General features: G+C 40.1%; 2 protein-coding genes across 4 annotated transcripts in view; one reads left to right on the top strand and one right to left on the bottom strand.

Moving 5' to 3' along the window:
• cibar1 (CBY1 interacting BAR domain containing 1) overlaps positions 1 to 17,157 on the bottom strand; it is a 64,527-nt gene extending 47,370 nt beyond the window's left edge. Inside the window, exons 1-3 of the mRNA XM_020510822.2 lie at positions 16,940 to 17,157; positions 12,622 to 12,856; positions 9,480 to 9,548 (exon numbers count right to left, since the gene is read on the bottom strand). Coding sequence (XP_020366411.1) covers positions 9,480 to 9,548; positions 12,622 to 12,856; positions 16,940 to 16,974 — 339 coding nt within the window. The 5' untranslated portion in view covers positions 16,975 to 17,157. The remainder of the gene's footprint in view (positions 1 to 9,479; positions 9,549 to 12,621; positions 12,857 to 16,939) is intronic.
• Positions 1 to 23,766, top strand: part of LOC109911501 (RNA-binding protein 12-like) — a 137,554-nt gene that overhangs the window by 72,113 nt on the left and 41,675 nt on the right. The window lies entirely within an intron of this gene.

The following is a 23,766-nucleotide window of genomic DNA, read 5'->3' as shown; positions in this document are numbered from 1 at the left end:
CACCACATACAGGGACCACATGGGGTGACACAGTGGCTCAGTGGTCAGCACTGCTGCCTCACAGTGCCAGGGACCCAGGTTCAATTCCAACCTCCGGCGACTGTCTGGGTGGAGTTTGCACAAAGTCCCCGTGTCTGTGTGGGTTTCCTCTGGGTACCCTGGTTTCCTCCCACAGTCCAAACTTGTTCAGGTTAGGTGGATTGGTCATGCTAAATTGCCCATAGTGTCCAGGGTTGTGTATGTTAAGTCGATTAACCAGGGGAAATACAGGGTTACAGAGATAGTCAAGGGCGGTGGGATACTCTTCAGAGGGTCAGTGCGGACTTGTTGGGCCGAACGGCCTGTCCCCACACTGTAGGGATTCTATAATGACACACCCCCCTCCCAACTCGGTAAAGCCACACACTACTTGGATTGGAACCATAATCACCATTCCTTCACTATCAGTGCATCAAAATCCTGGATCTCATTTCTATAAAGAACAGTTCACTACTTTCTATATTTTTGTTTGTGGACTAAAATGGGAAAAGGACTATTTAAAACCAAAAATTGTGGGAGGAATTGCTGTACTTTTAAAAACAAGTTACTGAAATTTATTGTCTGTGGTATTTACATTCTGCTTTGTTTAAGCAGTAGGGCGAAAATTCTGGAAACTGCACAACACCGAGGGGTGTGGACAGACTGAAATTTAGCTAGCAACAAGTAACTGATCGGTTTGTGCATTTGTAGTTGGTCGTGAATACCAAAGGTCATCAGCCTGATAAGAACTCCAACTGGTTACATGGTAGGTGAACAACGCAAGGTGTGAACGATACAGGGAGAAGCCTTTAGATTGCTGAAAAGGCAGATTGTGTATCTGTATCGCTGCAATAAAAGTACCTGAAGCCACAAGCCATTTATTTTCTCCCAAAAGCTGTTGCCTTTAACCAGGAACTAAGAGACATTGTAGTTAACGTATCAATCACCCTGTGTCCAGCAAAGGAATGAAAGAACCTGGAGAAAGGATGCTGAAGAACAAAAAGTTCTGGCAAGCAAAAGAGACATCTCAACTAACCCTGCAGGCTGGTGCGATTAAACTGTGTCTCCCAGGTTTTTTTTAAACATCCATCCGTAAAACTGATGTTTTTATTTTGTCTATCTTATGTGTGTACAAATTTTTAGAAGGGGTTTAAAAGTTTTAAGAACAAAGCCATGTGTTGATAGTTCATTGCTATTTACTGGTGGTCAGAATCTATTTATTTATAATAAATAGCAGTTTTTAATTAAGTAAAAGGAACCTGGTCAGCGTCTTTCATTAACTTGATTCCAACAGGAATATCAGAGAGTTTGTGTGCTTTAATTAAATCATCAACTTTTGTAGCAACCTGAGAAGTAATGGGGGCACATCAGCCCACTTTCCTAAGTTGGTATATCACTTTGTAACAACATCGTGGCTTAACCTACACCACACGGACTACAAAGGTTCAAAAGAATGCTCACCACCACCCTCTGAAGGGCAATTAGGAATGGGCCACAAGGCAAAAGAAATAGGAACAGGAATAGGCTTTTTGGTGCCCCAAACCTGCTCCACCATTCAATTAGATCATGGCTGACCTGACATTCCTAACATTCACTTTCCTGTCCTTTCCCCATAACCCTCGATTCCCCTACAGACGAAGAATCTATCTCAGCCTTAAATATACACAAGGACTCTGTCCCTACAGCTCTCTGGGACAAGGTGTTTCAAAGATTTACAACCCTCTGAGAAAAGAAATTCCTCTCATCTCAGTCTTAAATTAGCATCCCTTAATTCTGAGACTATCTCCTCTGGTTTTAGCCTCTCCCATGAGGGGAAAACATCCTTTCAGCATTTACCCTGTCAAGTCCCTTATCAATGTATCAATGAGATCACCACTCATTCTTTTAAATTCCAATGAGTAGAGTCCCAGCCTATCTAACATTTGCTCATTAAACAATCCCTCCTTACTGCAGGTCATCCTAGTGAAACACCTCTGAACTGCCTCCAACGAAATAATATTTTCTTAAATAAAGGGACCAAAACTGCAGTTCTCCAGATGAGGTCTCATCAGCACCTTGTATAGTTGCACTAAGAGTTCCCTACTCTTACACTCCAACCCCTTTGAAGTAAGGGACAATATTCCATTAGCTTTCTGGATTAACTGTTGCAGCTGTGTGTTAGCTTTGTGTGTTTTATGCACAAGTATTCCCAAGTCCCTTTGTATTGCAGATTTCTGCAGTGTTTTCCTCGATTTAAATAATACTGTTTTTTTGTTCTCCCTTCCAAAATGACAATTTCATATTTTTCCACATTATACTTCATTTGCCACTCTTTGCCTACTGACTTAACCTATCAACAGCTCCCTGGAAACTGTCTGTATCCCTCTCGCCTTTCCATCTATTTTTGTGTCAACTGCAAATTTAGCTTGAGTAGATTTGCTTCTTTCCTTCAAGTCATCAACATATATTGTAAACAGTTGTGATTCCAGTACTGACAGCTCACTGTCACAGGTCGTCAACCTGTGAAAGAACGCCTTATCCCCACTTGCTGTTTCCTGCCATTAGCTAATTCTCTATCCATGCCAATATATTAGCTCCAACACTGTGTGGTCTTACCTTATGATGTGTCTTTTGTGAGGTACCTTGTTGAATGCCTTCTGGAAGTCCAAATACTATACTTCTAATGGTTTCCCTCTATCTATCCTAGTTGAAACTTTCTCGAAAAACACTGATAAGTTAGTCAGATATGATTTCCCTTTCATGAAGCCATGTTGAATCTATTTGATTAGATTATGATTTTACAAATATTACGCTATTACCTCCTTAATAGCTGATTCCAATACTTTTTCCAACAATACGTTAGGTTAATCAGCCTATAGTTACCTGTTTTTTTGCCTCCCTTCCTTATAGAAAAGGGGTGTTACATCGAGTTTTCCAACCCTCTCGTACTTCTATAGAATCCAATGACTTTTGGAAAATTACAATCGATGCATCCACTATCTCTGTAGCTACCTCTTTTAGGATCCTAGGATGCAAGCCATCAGGGTCAGAACTTATCTGCCTTTAGCCCCATTAGTTTGTCTAATACTACTTCTCTACTGATCATGCTACTTAATTCCTCCCTCCCATATTCTTTAGTATTAATGGGATATTTGAAGTATGTTCCACTGCAAAGACTGATGCAAAATATCTGTTTAATTCCTCTGCCATTTCCTTGTGCCCCCACAATTATCTCCCCATTTTCATTTTCTAAGGGGCCTATGTTCACTTTGACTTCTCTCTTCCTTTTTATATATTTAAAGGTCTTATTTTCAGTTTTTATATTCCTCACTAGTTTGCCCTCATAGAGAAAATAAACTATCTTTAATACTCTTTTAGTCCTCCTTTGCTGGATTCTGAATTCAGCTCAGTCTTTGGGACTATCACTGACTTTTGCCTCCTTGAATGCTTTCTCTTTCAACTTTATACTCTCCTTAACTTCCTTGGTTAGCCATGGTTGGTTTATCCCTCTTAGAATCTTTACTCCTTACTTGAATGTATTTTGCTCAGAGTCCTGAATTATCGCCTTACACGTCTGCCACCGTTTGCTTACTATCATTCCTGTTAAGCTATCTGCCTAGTTCACTTTAGCTAACTCTATCCTCATTTCATTGTATTTTCCTTTATTTAACCCAAACACAGTTGTTTCCAACTCAGGTTTCTCACTTTCAAGCTGAATATTAAATTCTAACACGTCATGATCACTACTTCCTCAGGGATTTTTTACTCTGAAGTCATTTATTAAACCTGTCTTGTTATCAGACACAAGACAGGCATCTCCGTGGTTGGCTCCATGATATACTGCTGTAGGAAATTATCCATAATGCAATGTATTGTCATAGCTACCCTTTCAAATTGATTGACCCAATTAACATTAAGATTAAAGTCCCTCATAATTAATGCTCTATTCTTTTTACACGCTCCTATTGTTTGCTGTTTTATAGCCTTTCCTACACAGTGGCTGCTATTTGGTGCTCTGAATAGTACTCTGACCAATAATTTCTTTCCCTTGCTGTTCTTTTTTCACCTCCGCCCAAATGGACTCTACGTAATCCGAGCCTAGGTCAATCTCTCACAACTGTCCTCGTTTCATCTCTTATTAACAGTTCTTTCTCAGCACCTTTTCCATCCTTGCTCAGGCACCAAACGTAGGCATTGCTAGTGACACTCCCATCACATGAACAAAGATATAGATACATGAAATAATCAAGATTAAGGCTAATGAATCAAGGTCTAGAGTTTCGCTCCAATGAAACAGACGTGTTTACATCACTTTTTTTTAATATTCACTCGAGGGATGTGAGTTAGATGGCCAATGTTCCTTCAGTGTTTCATAACTGGCTGCCTATTCCAAGTTACTGTTGAGAAGGTGGTGATGAGCTGCCTTCTTGAATTGTTGCAGTACATTTGGTATTAATAGACCCACAATACCTTTAGGGAGGGAGTTCTAAGATTTTGACCCAGCAACGTTGAAGGAACAGTGATATATTTTTAAGTCTGGATGCTAAATGGCTTGGAAGGCAACTTGCAGGTGGTGGTATTCTCATGTAGCTGCTGCACCTGTCCTTCTTGATTATAGTGGTTCTGAGTTCAGAAGGTGTTGAATTTCTGGAGTGCATCTTGCAGATGGCACACATTGCTGCTACTGAGTGCCAGTCTTGAAGGCAGTAGATGTTATGGATGTGGTGTCAACCAAGCAGGTTGTCCTAGATGGCATCAAGCTTGAGTATTGTTGGAGCTACACTCATCCAGGAAAGAGGGGAGTTTTCAATCACATTCCTGACTTGTGCTTACAGATGATGGACAGGCTTTGGGAAGTCAGGAGACACATTATTTGCTGCAAGATTCCTTGTGTTTGACCGGCTCTTGTCGCCACAGAATGAATATTATCTAGCCCAGTTCAGTTTCTGGTCAACAGTAATCACCAGGATGTTAATAGTGAAGTGTTCAATGATGTCAAGGGCGATGGCTAGATTGCCTTTTGTTGGAGATGGCCATTGCCTGACCCTTGCATGGCGTGGATATTTCTTGCAATTTATCTACCCGATAAAAAACAGTGCTGGATATTGTGCAGTTATCAAGTGGTAAAGCAACTGAAGATGTTTGGGCCATAAGCACAGTTCTGAAGAAATCTGCCAGAGATGTCATTGAACTGAGATACAGTCATTCAGCATGGAAACAGGCCCTTCAGCCCAACTCATTCGTGCCGACTAGGCTTTCTAAACTGAACTAATTCCATTTGCCTGCATTTGGCCCGGGTCCCTCTAAACATTTCCTATCTTTTCCTTTTAAACATTGTAATTGCACCTGCCTCTGTCACTTCCTCTGGCAGCTTGTTCCATATACATAGAAAATAGGTGCAGGAGTAGGCCATTCAGACCTTCGAGCCTGCACCACCATTCAATACGATCATGGCTGATCATGCAATCTTAGTACCCAATTCCTGCCCTCTCCCCATACTCCTTGATCCCTTTAGCGTCACAGGCCACCTCCAGCTCCCTCTTGAATATATCTAATGAAGTGGCCCCAATAGCTTCCTGTGGGAGAGAATTCCATTGGTTCACAAAACTCTCTGAGCAAAGAATTTCTTCCTCATCTCAGTCCTGAGTGGCTTACCCCTTATTCTTAGACTGTGACCCCTTGTTCTGGACTTCCCCAACACTGGGGACATTCTTCCTGCATCCAGTTTCATCAGAATTTTATATGTTTCTATGAGATCCCTTCTCATTCTGCTAAATTCCAGAGAACACAAGCCCAGTGATCCAGTCTTTCCAGATAGGTCAGTCCTGCCATTCCGGGAATCAGTCTGGTGGACCTTCGCTGGATTCCCTCAGCAGCAAGAATGTCCTTCCTCAGACTAAGAGACCAGAACTGCACACAATATTCAAGGGGCTCCCAATCCGAAACGTCAACTTCCCCGCTCCTCTGATGCTGCCTGGCCTGCTGTGTTCCTCCACCTTGACTCTATGTTGTCTCTGACTCCAGCATCTGCAGTTCTTGCTATCTCACAATACTCAAAGTATGGCTTCACCAAGGCATCCTTACTCTGATACTCAAATCCTCTCACTATGAAGGACAGCATGCCATTAGTTTTCCTCACTGCCTGTTGTACCTGCGTGCCAATCTTCAGCGACTGTTCTACCATGACACCCAGGTCTCGCTACACCTCATGTTTTCCTAAACTGCCACTACTCAGATAATAATCTGCCTTCCTGTTTTTGCGACTATAGTGGGTAACCTCAGATTTATCCACATTATATTACATTTGACAAGTATTTATCCACTCAGCCAGTCTGTCCAAGTCACCCTGCAGCCTCTTAGCATCCTCCTTACAGACACACTGCCACCTAGCTTAGTGAAAACCATTCTCTATGTGAAAAGGTGCCAATCAAGGTCCTTTTTAAATCTTTCCCCTCTCACCTTAAACCTATACCCTCTAGCTTTGGATTCCGCTACCCAAGAGAAAAGACCTTGGCTATTCACCTTATCTATGTCGTCATGATTTTATAAATCTCTATCAGATTCCTATGCTCCAGTGAAAAATAATCCCAGCCTATTCGGCATCTCCTTATAACTCAAATCTCCCAGTCTCAGTAACATCTTTGTAAATTTTTTTTTTACCCCTTTTCCAGTTTATAACATCCTTCCTCTAGCAGGGTTACCAGAACTGCATGCAGTACTGCAAATGTGACCTTACCAATGTATTGTACCGCTGTAACACAACATCACAACTCCCGTATCAAGATGACTGACCTCCAACAACCACAACCATCTTCCTGTGTGCCAGGTATATCTTCAACTAGTACAGAGTTCCACCCTGCCCTCCGGGTCCCACTGACTCCAGTTTTGATAGAGCTTCTTGATGGCGCACTCAATCAAATGTTGCCTTGATGACAAAGCCAGTTAATCTCACCTCCCCTTTGGAACTCAGTTCTTTTATCCATGTAGGTTCAGAGCAGTAAATTGCATCTAGTAAAGGTTACATTCCAATTCTAAAGAGTTATTATCAACTCGAAACATCTGTTGTTTCACTTTCTATCTATGCTGCCAGACTTGCTGATTATTTGCAACACATCTGGTTTTCTAGCACCTTTATGACTGGTTTTCGAATTCAACTCCATCTTTCCACATTTTCTCACCTGGAGTTGTGTGTGCAGTTTTGGTATCCTTACCCCAGAAAGGATATTATTGCATCCCTCTATTGCATGAAAGGTTCACCAGACTTGTTCCCAGGATACCTATGAAGACAGATTGGACAAACTGGGATGTACTCTCTAGCATTTCAAAGAATGACACGATTTCTTTGAAACCTACAAAATTCTTAAAGGGATAGACAGGTTAGATACAAATAAGAAGAACTGGCTTGAAGTCTATAACCAGGGAGTACTATTTTTAAAAAAGGGATCCATTTAGGACTTTCGTGAGAGAGTGTTATTTTCACTCAGAGAATAGTGAATCTTTGGAATTCTCAACTCCCCACCCCAACCAGGGGGCTGGGGAAACCGTCTTTAAGTATGTTTAAGGTAGAGATTGATAGATTTCTGAACACCAATGCATAAAAAGTTAAGGGATACTGCGGGTAAATACCATTGAAGCATTTGATCAGGTTTGGCTGGCTGAGTGCCTACTCCTGTTCCTTTTGTCATATCTTATACTTTCAGTTTGATTATACTCAACAACTAGGCATCTGTATTTGTACAGGGCAGAGAATTTGAAAGTTCAGAGCCCTTTGAGTGAAGACATTTCTCATCTCAGTCCTGAATGGATAACATTTTTTCTGAAACTGTGATCTTATGTTTTAGATTCCCTAGTCAGGGAAGTTTCCAATATCCATCTTGTCAAGCCCCTTAAGGATTGTATGTTTCAATTAGATCACATCTCATTCTTTTCAATTCTACAGAATATAGGCCTAGTCTCCATAATTGCCCCTTATGAAACAATCCCTGTAATACAGAAATCAGTTCAGTGAACTTTTGTTGTTCTCTCTCAGGGGCAAGAATGTTCTTCCTTGAATAAGAAGATTAAACTGTACTTCGAATTCCTGGCATTACCTATACCTTATATAATAGTTGAAAGACTTCTTTACTCATATTCCAATACATTTGTGACAAAAGCTCACATACCATTTTATTTGCCTCTCTAATGGCTTGTGGAACATGCAGATTACTTTTTTGAGATTCATGTACAAGGATACACATGTCCCTCTGAATGCAAACATTTATTAGACTCTCACCATTCAAATATATTTTGCTCTTTTATTTATCCAAATGAAGTAGATAATTTCACACCTTTCCTCATTGTATTGCATTTGCCATATTCTTACTCATCCACACAAAATGTCACTTGCTTCTGCGGCCTTACAGCATCCTCCTCACTGCGTACATTTCTACCTAATTTTTTATTTTTCCTAGATTTGCAAGGGAGTCAAAGGGTATGAAGGTAGACAGAAAAGTAAAGTTGAGGTTACAATCAGATCAGCCACGATCTTATCAAATTGCAGAGCAAGCTTAAACAGCCGAATGACTAATTGCTTTTTCTAATTTGTATCTGTACATTCATATTTGGATATGTGATACTCAGTTCTCTCATATAAACCATCAATAAAGAACATCAATACCTGATGTCAAAATAGTGATCCTTGCAATATCCCATTAGTTACTACCTGCCTATTCAAAAAGATCCTATTTATTCTCTTTCCATAAACCAATTATTAATTCAGTCATGGGATGTGGGGGAATACTGGCTGGACAGCTTTTCTTTGTACTCCCCTCAACGCTTTTGAAAAAGTGGTTACCTTCTTGAACCGCTTGGTGTAGGTATAGCCACAATGCCATTAGGGAGTAGTTCCAGGATTTTGACCCAATGATACTGAAGACAAGGCAATATATTTCCAAGGCAGGATGGTAAGTGGCTTAATCTGAACTAATAATCCTACAAATCCAAATTTGTCTAATGACCTTCTGTGCAGCACCCTGGTGATCAATCTCCAAATATTGTTTACCCCTTGTTGAAACAAGTGTTATTAGTGGGTTAGAGTTTTAGCTAGTAGATATATGTTGTTGGTTCATAACTATTTAACAGTAGCTAAAGTCTGTTTCTTAGGGATAAATAGTCATTCTTAAGTATAGAAACCTGTTCCATGTTGTCATTCTGGGATTAAAACACACATAAATTGGGAAATTTTATATACTTTTACAAAAGCTTTAATTTTTTGGACAACTCTGGGAATAGCAGTACTTAATTTCTAATATGGTACTTCAGTGAGTTGTGACAGTTTATACATTTTAAATACAGGGAATGGAATGTAACATGAATGCTTAAATAAAATATAATTAGAACTTCATATGCTCTATGTTTGAAAACCTAAAATTACATAGTAATCAATTTTCATAAATATATTCTTAAAATTAACTCTAACAGTTCCTTGTGCATGCTGAACGTACCTTTTTCAACTTGGTTATGGAACCATACTTCTTCATAGGTTCTACAACTTTAGCTTCTAGCCTTTCAACCTATGCAACCAAAAAGAAAATTGCAAACAAATTAAGAATCAAAATCATAGAAACAGGCCCTTCAGCCCACCATGTCTATGCCAACTAACAATTATCACACTACACTAATCCCACGTTCTTGCAATTGGTCCATAGCCTACTGCACCTCAGCATTTTAAGTACTCATCTAGATGCTTCTTAAATGTTGTGAGAGTACCTGCCTCAACCAACCCCTCAGGCAGCACATTCTCTATATGTATTAACCTCTGGGTGAAAGATTTTTTTTTCAGATCTCCTCTAAACCACTTGCTTCTCACCATAAACGTATGTCCTCTGATCTTAGATACATCTGCCATGGGAAAGAGATTCTTGCGATCTATTCTGTCACTGCCTCTCATAATTTTGCACAACCTCAATCAGATTCCCTCTCAGCCTTCTCTGCTCCAAGGAAAATAAACCCAGCCTGTCCAGTTTCTCTTTTTCTTTCCTGAGACTTTTCATCCCGGACGACTTTCTGGTGAATCTTCTCTCTTCAGCGCAAATCACATCCTTCCATTAGTGTGGCAACCAGAACTATACACAGTATTTTGGAAGGAAATTTGATGGAATGTGATTGATCTGCTGAATTAGGACATTAAAAATTACACATAGATAAAAATTAAACTGAATTTACTCTCACTGGCAACAATGCAAGGAAACAGATGTGAACCCATTGTCCGTTGGCTAGGCATTTTGGAGTTTGCTACACTAATGGATAAATTTTATTCTTTTTTAAAATCAGAATTCAATGAGTCACTTTTACACAGTACATGAATGCAGCTAATGGCATATGTAATATTTCGCTGCCACCAACTATACCAAATATACAAATGGCCAGAATTGGCAGTGGACCTTTTTGTGCATCTACCCGACATGCATTCAGAACAATGACACCCTGTTTTCTTTGTAAACAATAATAGTGTATCTGATAAGCCATGCTGTTATAAAATCAACTTATGATATAAACACACAGATATATGCACTCAGATCAGAGTTCACTTTGTGGCTCACATGTACATATGCCACCTGTCCCTGAGGTTTACATCCTATCCTAGAATGGGGGAACTCAAAGACAGCGAATCGACAGAAGTGCCATGGAGTCATTTACTGCACATCTATCTAACCAAGGGGGGTGCCTCAGTTTTTTGCATCATGTGGAAGATGGCACTTCCAAAGGTGCAGTATTCCCTTAGTATATGAAATGTTAGACTAGATTTTGTGCTCAAGCCTCACGTGTGGACCTAAAACTCTCAATCTTAGAATCAGAGTTAAACATACTGTCGACTGAGTCATAACTGGAGAAATCAGAACAGTAGGAAATGCATTGGAAAGGTAAATCTAAATAAGAGAAAGGAATTAAATGTTTAATATGAGGCAGTTCAGTAATAAAATGTTTCCATTTACTTTGTTTGGTACTTCATAATTTCAGTATTGTTGGAAAAAGACAATTTTGTCGAACATTTTTTATCTTGCACTCATCTGGAAGATGTGCAAGAATACCAATTTAAGGGAATACCAACATTTACATTGTATGACTGGTACAGCCATTGTCATAGATAATGTATCTGAGTTAATTTGCCTACCAATCAGAATTTTCTTCTCTTACAGCAATTCTCATTCAGTTACTTTTTCCCCTTAAACTGATATCCTTGCAAATGGGTCAGATGAGTCTAAAATAAAGCATTTTGATAAAATTTGTCTTTTGTTCCAATAACAGAAGTCTCTCTCTATTTGTGGGAAGAGATCAAAATTAGAGGCAGATAATATAACATACAAATAAATTCAAAAGAGGAATTCTATAGAAATACGTTTATTAAAAAGAGTCAAAAGAATGCAGAACTCTCAACTTAAAGGAGTATTTGAAACAATTAACATTGATGTGTTTCAGGTAAACCTAGATAAATGCATGTGAAAAAAAGGGTTAGATGAAGATGGCTCGTGGAAGAAAGCTCACACGGAGCATAAGACTGGTTAAATCCACTGGGGCAATTCCACTCCGTTGGGGCAAATCGGCTGTTTCTGAGCAGTAAATTGTGTGTCTGTATTTTTAATCTAGGATCCTTAAATAATTTCTGGGATTCATCATACAGATTATAGCAATTTCAATATTTCACTAAATGTTTTCAAAGACAAAACTTCCAGTTATTTAGCATAAGTGTTTTAAAAAGGACTTCAGGCCAGCAGTGTCAAAAACAGAAGTGTAGCACAAATTGTATATTTTTTGCACGCCCCTCCTCTTGATTAGGTACAGCAGAAGTATGCTGGTGGATAACGTTCTTTTGATTTCGGCACAATGTTACAGAATCACAGAATGGTTACAGCACAAAAAAAACGTAATTTGAACTCTTATGCTAGTGCTGGCTCTCCAAAGGAACAATTTACCTAGTGCCACTCCTCTGCCCTCTTCCCACAGCCCTGTAAAATTTTCCTTTTCAGATAACAATCCAACTTCCTTGAGTGCATTAATTAAACCTGTTTACAGTCTTCGCATTTCTGAATATAAACTAATTGATTCCTTCCTAAAATGTGAAACTGGACGCAGTTCTCTAGTTGAGGCCACACCAGTATTACATACAAACTTAATATAACTGCCTTTTGCACACTATATGACTGTTAGTTTAAAAAGAAAAGAGAAATTTTTTTGTAATTGTGCTATCTCAACCTATCCTGACACCTTCAATGATTTATGTACACAGGTCCCTCTGCTCCTGCACTCCTTTTGAATTGTACTCTTTATTTTATATTGTCTCTCCTTTCTTACTGCCAACTGGATCACTGGATAACTAACTTCAGATGAATACTCGCCATTGTCCCAATTTCAATTTCCATTTTGGAATCCTTCTGCCTCGGAGTGGTACTGATAATTGATTCTGAATGACAGCTGTTGCTTCACAGATAACGCCAAAGATTTAGAAATACCCAGTAGAAAAAAAAACATTTAATTCCATTATAGTGAACTTCACGCAGATCAAAAAATCAGAAGTGAAAAGACAGTGTTGAACATGGTGTACTGCCAAACAAAAATATTTTTAAACAAATATTTTCAGCAACTCACCTCTGCATGTCTATAATCTTGAACTAAAGCAAAGTGATCTGCAAAGCTACTCAGACCATATTTTAAATTAGGAGTTTCTGTATCAGAGTACTCTCGGAGTTCTTTAACCAGGAGGTCTGACTTATCACGTAGTCTTGCAGTTTTCCGTGCATAGGCTGCAAATAAGGTGCAGATCTCACCAAAGTGCTTTTCCACATTTACAACAGTGCTGTGAATATACTTTGTTTGACTGTCTCTGAAAAAGAAAGTTTTACTTTTAGTTGCTGCAGAATGATGAAAGTTTTAGAGATAAAAATTATGACAGAGGATCTCTTCTAAAACTTGTTGCATGTTGTGATTAGTAATTGTGATGTCAGCCTTGCTTCTCCTTTAGCAGCATTGCGGAAATCCAGATAGTTGACAAGTGTGACAAATTCATGAATTGTGGTGGGGATACTTTAGGAGATAGCAAATCAGATGGCTCTTGCTCATCTTTATCCATCCACAACCCCATCAGCAAGTTAGTTTTGCAGGGGTCGAACTTTTAGTACTACACAATTTAGCATCAAGACATCAGGGAGGCTAAAATATTTTGGCTCGAATTTCTGCAGGATTCCCTTGATGTTCTAATGTTGGAAGATGTGGAGAAGATGGATGCAATAGCTGATAATAGCCATTTCTTCATCACAATCTCCTATCTGCACAAAAATCCCAAGATGATTTTTATTTTCTTGCACATTAGTGATATTGACTGCACAACTTGGAATACTGCAGAAAATTCAGCACAGAAGAATATGGGGGTCCTTGTGCATAAATCACATAAAGCTAGCATTAGTACAGCGGGTAACAGGGAAGACAACTTGAATGTTGGCCTTGATTCAAAGGGACTGGAATATAAAAATAAGGAAATCTTGCTAAAACTATACAAGATCACACCTAGAATACCGTGAACACCTTTGGTTCCGCATCTAAACAAAGGCATACTGGTATAGCAGGCAGTAAAAAGAAGCTTCACTAGGTTGATCCCAGGTACTCATTGGAGTTTACAAGAATAAGAAATTACCTTGAAGTATACATTCTCTTAGGGGACTTGAGAGGTTAGATACAGAGAAGTTGTTTCCCTTATAGGTGAGTTTAGGACAAAATGGCATAACAAAAAGAATAAGGGGTTGCCCAGTTAGGATAGAGAACAGGATTTTCTTCTGTGTGTAATCAATCTGTGGAATTCTTCACTGCAAAAAGCTATAGAAACTGGGCCATAAGTATAGTCAAGGCTGAATTAGACAGATTTTTAGTTATTAAGGGGAATCGAGGGCTGTGGGAAAGTCAGGAAAGTGGAGTTGAGGATTACCGATCAGTCATGATCTCACTGAACTACAGCAGACTCAATGGCCGAATGGTTTACTTTTACTCCGACGTGTTATGGTCTCATTGTCTTAGGACCTCCAACTTTTCCTGTGCAACACAAAGTGAAGTCTGTTGGAACCATCCAAAGTTTCCAACTCTAACTTAGAGTTAGGAACATTTTTTTGGAAAAAAAAGAAGGTTCCAGACACCTGGTAATTGCCTGCTAAAAGTTTCAAATTCCCAGACAGGACACACAGTCAATTATGGCTTATCTTTCACATGGTCCATCTACATCACCACACCCACTCTAAGAATACCTAAGCTTCTGAGCCTAACTCAGAATTTGAAATTTTTGTGGAGGATCCTGAGGAGCAGGGAGTTGCCAACTTGAAGCTCAAACCTCTGACAACTGGAAGACCTTGGCCTAAATATACCAGAGCCTTTCAGCATAACTAAAATGGTCCCCTTCAGTGTGGATTAGTGACACACGTATCTGAGGCTCTGCTTTCCTCAACCCTGCTGGAAGGTTCAGAAATTAACGAGTTTTCTGAATTTTTCACACTCGAGGGGGAGGGCGAGGATTCAAGTCCAAAACATAAAATCTGCACTCCCTTCCCACTCTCCAATCCATCCTCTTTAATTAGAAAGGGATCATTAAACATAGGAGCAGAAACAGGTCATTCATCCCATCGTGTCTGGTCTGCCATTTGATGACATCGTGGCTGGGCCGATAATCATCAACTCCACTCTTCTTCCTTTGCCCCATAACCCTTGATTCCCTCCCCAATTAACAATCTATCTGCATGTTGAAGATACTTAATGACCCAGCTTTAACAACCGCCTGCAAGGAATTTCACAGATTCACTGCCATCTGAGAGAAGAAATTCCTCCTCATCCGTGTTTTAAATGTACAACCCCTTACTCTGAAATTATGCCCTCTTGTTCTAGATTCTGTCACAAGGAGAAACAACCTTTCCACATCTGCCCTGTTAAGCAGCCAAAGAACCTTGTATATTTCAATAAGGTCTCCTCATTCTCCTAAATTCCAAAGAATACAGGCTCAACTGACTCAACCTCACCTCATAAGACAAACCCTCCATATGTGTAAAAATGTAGGGAACCTTCTCTGGACTGCTGTCAATGCCAGGATATTTTTCCTTAGACTCGTGTCTTGTATAGTTTTTGCAAAATCTCCCTACTTTTATTCTCCACTACCTATAAAATTAAGTGCCAACATTCCACTTATCTTCCCTACTGCTCACTGAATTTAGATGCTAGCATTTTGTGATTCATGCACAAAGACTGCCAAACCCCTCTGTTATGCAACTTGTTCCAAATAAATAATATTCAGCTCCTCTATTCTTCTGGTCAAAGCACATAACTTCACATTTTCCCACCTCATATTTCATCTGCCAAGTGTTTGTCCACTCGCTTAACCTGTCTATATCCCTCTGCAGAATCTGTGCAATCCTCACAGCTTGCCTTCCCACTTATTTTTGTGTCATTCACAAATTTGGCTATAGTACATTCACTTTCCTCAACCAAGTCATTAATCTATTATCGTAAATCATTGTGGCCCTCGCATTGATCGTTATGGCACTCCAGTCATTGTAGGTTGCCATTCTGAAAAATGCCCACCCTTCTTAACTCAACTCTATTCATGCTAGGATATTACTTTCAACACCATGGGTTTTTGTCTTATTAAGTAGCCTTATGTGTAGTACCTTATAAATACAACTAGCTCTCTAACCCCACAATTCCTTACATCATGCAGATAGGGAGGAATGAGGCCTGTGGGGAATTTCAAAAGAAGAATGGAATTTTAAATCAAGACATTACTTGACAAGAAACCAATGCAAGTCAGCAAGCAGAGGGGTGATCAGTGAACAGGAGTTTGTGTGAGAAAATACACGGGCAGCAGAGTTTTGGATGATTTCACATTTCTGAGTGGAAATGGGAGTCATTATAAGAGGCTTGTCAGAAATGTATTGGAATCATTAAATCTAAAGGTAACCAAAAACAGCCATGGATGACAGCAGCAGATGAGTTGGTGTAAGGTGGTTAAAGGTGATATTCTGAAGATTGGCATATCTGGTATCAGGGATGGTGCCGCAATACTGTCACAAACTTATCCTGGGATCAAATACAACGAAATTGTTCAGCTTCAGACAGTTTCCACAGTAAGGAGTGGGTTCAGATGTCAGGAAATGGAACTGCAGCAGCAATTGAAGGTGATGGCTTTGGTTTTCTGCAATTTTAATTGCAAAAAACTGCTGAAATGGAGAGGGTGGATGGTGAGGTAGAGCTGTGTATTGTCAGTGGACATGTGAAAACTAACACATCACTTTTGGATGACATCAGTGACAGAAGGTAAATGAAAAATAGGTGGGAACAAGGATAGATCCTTGGGGGACACCAGCTACAAGGAAAGGATGATCAAAGATAGAGCAGTAGTCTGAGAGAATGGTGGGGTACAGGATTACATTTTGAGGATAAGAGATGACAGTGGATGTAAAGGAAAGCGGGACGGAATGAGAAGAGAGAGCGGGCTATTAATGATACCAGAACACGGGGAATTAGGACGGTTGGCCGTTTAGAAATGAAGCCACGTTGAAGGGTCTAGACCTGAAACGTCAGCCTTCCGGCTCCTATGATGCTGCTTGGCCTGCTGTGTTTATCCAGCTCTACACCTTGTTATCTCAAGCGAGCTGAAGATGGGTCTCATGGACAAGGTGAGCTATGATAAGACAGGAGAGGAGATTAGAGAGAAACTGGAGAAAGATGTGAGTTCCTACTTATCCAAGCCCTAAATTTTAGAGATTCAAATAAAAGCAAAGTACTCAGGATCTCAGACTAATGATTTTTTTCTAACCGCCAACTGACGTTGCTGGTTCCCGAAGCCGCTGATGGAGCCTCGGCCTTTGGCCTCGAGCTTGCCTACAAACAGAGCCCGAAACGGTCCCACGGCCAGAGGGTAAACGGGGAGTTTTACCTGGCTCGCGTGTCCTGATCTCGGGCCTGAAACATGACGGTTGCCCCGTACCCCGCGACTCGTTAAAAAGAGACTGGAAAAGCGGCCGTTGTTTCAGCCATCAGCCGCAGCCGGAGCCGGAACGGGCCTGCGCCATACACCGACTACCCCAGTCCCCAACGAGTGCGGAGTTGGCCCCGTTACCATAGCAGCAATAGCAGCCCCGCCTGAGGCGCGCCCCCGCCGCGCGCCCCACACGCCTCGTCAAGGCGCGACCCCCACGCCTGAACCACCTGCCGCGCGCTCCCCAGCCCTTCGCCCTCTGATAACCACGTGATCAAAAAGGGGCAACAAACCTGGAAACTGCTTGTGAATTGCCCTACACTGGTGCAATGTAGTTAACAGCCCTCACTGACTGATGATTCTCATTCAACTTCCCAGCACAGTTGCCCCTTGTTCTTTAGCTTAGAGTTGCAGGTCAGAATCTTGTGGAGGTCGAGACACAGCTGACTCTGTGGGAATATAAATGGGCTGAAAAGCGCCAAATGGAATTTAATCTTGGACTAGGGACGGATAATTTATGCTGGCCAACCAGCAATCCCATGTCTCTCAAATAAATTTTTAAAAATGGTATGAAGTGATGCATTTTGGTAGGACTAAAAGGCAAGGGAGTACATGTTGAATCAACATTGTTGGCAATCAGTTGTTAACAAGCATTATTGTCAACCAAGGAAATTTCATGTCACTAGTCATGGGTTCTGTAGGTTCTTGCACGACTGATGAGTGTGGTTGAATGGTAAAACCCTACAAAGTACAGACAATCAGAGGGACCTTGGTGTGCATGTCCATAGTTCCTTAGGAGGAAAGTTGGTTAAGAAGACATATGGGATGCTTGCTTTCATAAATCAAGGCATTGAATACAAGATCAAAGGGGTTATGAAGGTGCTGTGTGTAACATTAGTTCAGCCACAGCTGGAGTACTGTATACAGTTCTGTTTGCCACATCATAGGAAAGGTGTGATTGCACTGGAGAGAGTGCAGAAGAGATTCACTAGGATTTTGAAGCATTTCAGATACGAAGACAGACTAAGTAGACCAGGGTTGTTTTCTTCAGATTAGAGAAAGCTAAGGAGGACCTGACTGGGGTGTACGAAATGATGAGGGCCACAGACAGGATACATAGGAAGAAACATTTCCTCGTAGTTAAGGAATCAATACACAAGGGGCATAGATTTAAGGGAGGGAGCTGAAGGTTTAGGGGGAAATAACGGAAGAATTTTTTCACACGGCAGATGGTGGGTATCTGGAACTCATTGCCTGAGAGAGTGGTAGAAGCAAGAATCATCACAAAATTTAAGAAGCTTTTAGATGATCACTTAAAGTGTTGCAGTAGTGTTTGACATTCAAGCAGCTTTGGCTCAGTATTTATAAGCTGGAGGCAAGGTGCCTGGTGCCAAGATTTGGGAAATCTACTCAAGACTGGAAAGGAAATTGTAGTGAGAATGTAGGATCCATTGGTCATGGTCCATGTAGATACCAACATGGGCAGAACTAAGAAACAGATTGTGCACGCACGTTATAGGAAACTAGTCAATAAATTAGAAAGTGATTCTTTGACCTTTGTGACTGAGAAAGTAGAAAGAATTTTTAACTAAACAGTGTTGGGGAAGCATGGGCTCAAGGGATCAAATGTGGAAAAAGTAGCACACCAAAGAGACAAGGTAGGAGAGGAAAATAATAATATGGGAAATGATGCTCAGAGAATGTAAGAAGAGGCAGAAAGAAAAAATCAAGGAATACACCTACAAGAAACAAAAACAAAGTTGCTGGAAAAGCTCAGCAGGTCCGGCAGCATCTGTGGAGAAGAAAACAGAGTTAACGTTTCAGGTCCAGTGACCCTTCCTCAGAACTGGAACCAGCCTTGGATAAGTAGGAACTCACATCTTTCTCCAGTTTCTCTCTAATCTCCTCTCCTGCCTTATCATAGCTCACCTTGTCCATGAGACCCATCTTCAGCTCCCTTGAGATAACAAGGTGTAGAGCTGGATGAACACAGCAGGCCAAGCAGCATCATAGGAACCGGAAGGCTGACGGTTTCAGGTCTAGACCCTTCAACTTCATTTCTAAACGGCCAACCATCCTAATTCCCCGTGTTCTGGTATCATTAATAGCCCGCTCTCTCTTCTCATTCCGTCCCGCTGTCCTTTACATCCACTGTCATCTTTTATCCTCAAAATGTAATCCTGTACCCCACCATTCTCACAGACTACTGCTCTATCTTTGATCATCCTTTCCTTGTAGCTGGTGTCCCCCAAGGATCTACGTAACATCCATAATAATGTAAAAAAAATGATAGTGCACATTGTATTAATATTTTCAATCTCATAGTCATTGAGGAGACTTGGTTTCAGGATTACAAGGATTAAGTCCTGAATATGGAGGGGTATATGACATTCAAACCAAAAAATGGATAAAAATGGAGGATCGCACTGTTAATCAAGAATGGCATATGCAATAGTGACAGATTATCTTGTGTCAGGTGGTCAGGAAGCAACCAGTTTAGGTAGAGATGAGGACTAGTAGGAAAAGGAGTTACTACTGGGAGTAGTCTACAGGTCCCCTATCAGTGAACAAAATGTGGGACAACAAGATATGCAAGAAGAAATAAGACATTGAATGTCATTAAGGCAAAGATAGACTGGTTCTTGATTAGAGGAGCAGGAAAGTTGATGTATTGGGTACTGACCGGAAACGTCAACTTTCCTGCTCCTCTGATGCTGCCTGGCCTGCTGTGCTGCTGCAGCTCCACACTGTTATCTCTGACTTCAGCATTGGCAGTTCTCACTATGTCCAGGATATTGTTTAGTAAGTGGATGAAGGGTTATGGGGAGAAGGCAGGAAAATGGGGTTGAGAAACATATTAGCCACAATTGAATGGTGGAGCAGACTCAATGGGCCAATGTCCTAATTCTGCACTTATATCTTATAGTCTTATGGCAGTATGGGTGATTGTTATACAGGGACATTCATGGGTGACTTTAATCTACATATAAACTAGAAAAATCAGATTATTAGTGACAGCTGGAAGAGTTTCTTTCCGCATTAGAACTGATCAGAGAATAGGTTATATTGTGTAATGTGGCTGAATAAATTAATTACATCTTTAGGATTAATAAAAATGTTTTCTCATCTCTGTCATAAATGGGTGACCCCTTATCTTTAAACCATGACCCCTAATTCTAGATTCTCCCACAAGATGAAACATTCTTTTGACCTTCAGCTGATCAAGTCCCCTTAGGATCTTGTATCTTTCAGTCAAGTCACCTCAGACTCCTAGGAACGCGGTGGGAAATTGATAGAGGGGAAGAGGTGTTTTTGTTTTTTTGTTAGTGTGGTTTATAGTTTGAAAGGACTATATCCTGTAGTAATAAGGACTAGGGAATAATGACCCTAGAGTAATTGATATTTTGCTATTAACCATCTTCCAAAATATTTAATTTAAAGGGGTATGTCTTGGCAAAATAATTCAAAGCTGTGTTGCAATTTTCCTTCTGTATTTTGGGAAGTTGGGCACAGTTCAAGTGCCTGGGGGCCAATACGTGTACAGGAAGTGTCTCCAGACACAGCTCCTGGAAGTCCAGGTCGGGGACACGATGGCTTCAGCATGACCAGGATGGGAACTGAACATCCAGTATTTGGAAAGACAGTCAAAAAGGAAAAGACAGTTGAGTTGCTTTACTGATTAAAGAGGAAACTAATTCAATAATGAGGAAGGATTTCAGCTCTAACGATGCAGAATCTGTGTGGGAAGAACTGAAATAACCCAAGGGGCATAAAACAAAGGCGCTGTATTGAGACCCTCAAACTGATGTTGGGAATGGCATTAAACTAACTAACTAGGAAATTAGCAATTCAGGCAATGTAATTATGGGTGATTTTAAGTTGTAATGAGGAAGATGAATTTTTGGAGTGTATATAGGATGGTTTTCTGAACCCATATATTGAGGAACACCTAGAGAACAGAACACACCAGGCTATTGCATAATGAGAAAGGAATAATTGGCAATCGAGTTGTGTGAGGCCCCTTGGGGAAGAGCAACTATAATGTGATGGAATTTCTTGCCAAGATAGAGAGGGACGTAGTTGATTCCAATACTAGGGTTCTAAATCTAAATAGAGGAAATTACAATTGTATGAGGCACAATTAGGATATGATGGATTGGGGACATTACTTAAAAGGAAGATGGTGGAAAGGCAATGGCAAAATTCAAAGAGTATGTGGGTGAACTGTAGCAATTGTTCATTCCTTCCTGACACAAAAATAAAACAAATTTACCCAGTACTACTTCCCTGGTAATTGTTATTTTCTTGAGTTCCTCTCTCCCTTTCATTTCCGATTTACAGCTATTTCCCAAATCATACTATTATCCTTTCTGGTGAAGACCAGTGCAAAATATCTGTTCAGTTCATCTGCCATCTCTACTAATTCCCCAGACTCATTTTTTATAAGATCAACACTTTGTTAATACTTTTCTTTTTTTAAATATCTGAAGGAATTTTTTTCTATCTGTTTTATATTTTTGACTAACTTTCCCTCATTCTAATTTGCCCCTCCTTATTTATCTTTTAAAAATGTTTTGTTTTTTTTAATATTCTGCCCTATCTTCTGACCTGCCATCTACCTTTGCACAATTATATGTTTTTTTAAATGGTACTATCTTTGTCAATTTTTTAGCTAATCAAGTGTGACAGGTCTATCCCTTAGATTGTTTTTGGAATATATCTATTCTGTGCTTTCTAGAATATTCCCTTAAATGTTTGCTACTGTATCTCTTTTGATTGATTCCTTAACCTAAATTGTCAGTTCACTTTCACTAGCTCTGTTTTCATGCCCTCCTAATCTCCCATGTTAAAATTCAAAATAGGAGTTTTGGACCCACACTTTTCTTCCTTAAACTGATTTCACTGTGTGCCATTTCAGAATTCTGAGAACATGCAAACTTGAACTTTACAGTTTCCAGATACCTCCTCCTTTCACTGGTGTGTCGCAGTAGTCACAGCTTAGACTCTAGCTCATCAATTCTGAGCCGAAGATCCTTAATTAGCCAACATTTGCTGCAGATGTGGTCACTGCGGAACCCACCAGGTCGCACGTTCTACAACTGCAACACATCACCTGTCCAGCCATTTCTATTAAATTTAACTTCCTAACTACTTGTTCAGCTGCAATAGCATCTCCTGAATTAAGCCACTTAGCCAGAAGAGATATGGTAAATGTACCCATCAATCACCTACCTGTTTTCCTGTGACATCACACTTTGGCTCTGACAAATAGAAGCAAGTTGAAAGGCCTCCCTGCCTGTTTTTTTTTAATCTCCCATCATCACTCCTGCTCTCACATATGTCCACTCTTTCCTTTATGAAGCTGCTGTATCCACGACCTCTCACAATGTTTGAGAAACACAAGGCTCTTTTAGGTGCTGGTGACTATCTCCTCTGTTCACTTGATTCCTTGTTTGACCATTCTTTTATTGTTCATCTCTGAATTGTAGCTTTTCTGATCCATCTGGCAAATTTTACTTGTCTGTTTGGGTTAATAATTGGCCAGTGGGAGTCGTTAAGTTCAGTTAACTGGATGACTGGTAGGTAATGCAGAGTCATGCTAACAGGATGGATTTAATTCACCATGAAGGTCCTACTTTCATAATCACACATCTCACCTAAGGTTTGGGGACTTCATCTTAAACCACCACCAGTCAACTCTCTCTAATGAGAAAGCAGCCCTATTGTGCTCTGAGATTATGGTGATGTACCTACTTGACCAATTGAATATTTCGGCCAATTAGCATAAGTGAATAAATATAAATTATCTTGTTGAAACAAGCAAGATTTCTTGCTCTACATATAACATTGAAGTGTGACATTTTTTACCTTACTGATATTCCCTAGCTGAAACATTTCTAATTAGATAGGAATTGAAAAGAAATATAAGAGAAGAAATGTTGACTGGAATATGTTCACTTCTGTGTTCAAAATTTTGCTTTATAGATGGCAATGTTTAATTATAGAGGAATCCTGACCCTAATTTTCACCAAGTTGAACAGACTCAGGATCCCTATAAAAGTGACCATCCAAATTCCGTGAATTGTTCCTCATTTTTTTTGCTGGCATACTATAAGAGTGCTGGCATCCTGCCTGCAAGCAGCACTCCTGCCCTTGATGTCCCCATTGGAGGTGTGCACAGTTCAAGCCCCAGCTACTCTTTTGGATTCGGACCCCATTTATAAGAATATGTAATTCGTAGCACTTCAGAAGTGTTAACTACGGTGGAACCTCAATCCTAAGTAGAGAACCACATAAAAATAGTAACCTGCTTGTGGAATTTTTTTCATTAACAAACTTCAAAATCCAAAATAAAATCTGTCCTTTCAGTTTCACTTGATGTTGCATGAAAAGGTAGATGTGTTTATTCTACAGAGATCGGTTATAGGGCTTTTTCCTCATGGATAAGTTGGCGATTACATTCAACAGCATTGTATATGTGTTAATGCTATTTTGCATTCAACACTGAAAAATACGCTGCTTGAGAATTCTAGATGTCATGATCTCAAATATGATCATGGTTGATCTCATCTCAGCATCAACTCCACTTTCTTGCCGTCCCCGTAAGACTTTGACCCGTTACTAATTAAAAATCTGTCTATCTCATCCTGAAGTTTATTCAGTGTCCTGGTATCCACCACAGTTTGGGGTAGTAAATTCTACAGATTCATGGCCCTTTGAGAAACGTAATTTCTCCTCAGCTGTTTTAAATCTGCCACCCTTTAGCCTAAAACTATGACCTCTCA

Source organism: Rhincodon typus, chromosome 4 (assembly GCF_021869965.1).
Source record: "Rhincodon typus isolate 14 chromosome 4, sRhiTyp1.1, whole genome shotgun sequence".
In the NCBI taxonomy this organism is placed as follows: Eukaryota; Metazoa; Chordata; class Chondrichthyes; order Orectolobiformes; family Rhincodontidae; genus Rhincodon; species Rhincodon typus.
The sequence above is the reverse complement of the archived record's forward strand: the minus strand, read 5'-3'. Positions and strand labels throughout refer to the sequence as shown.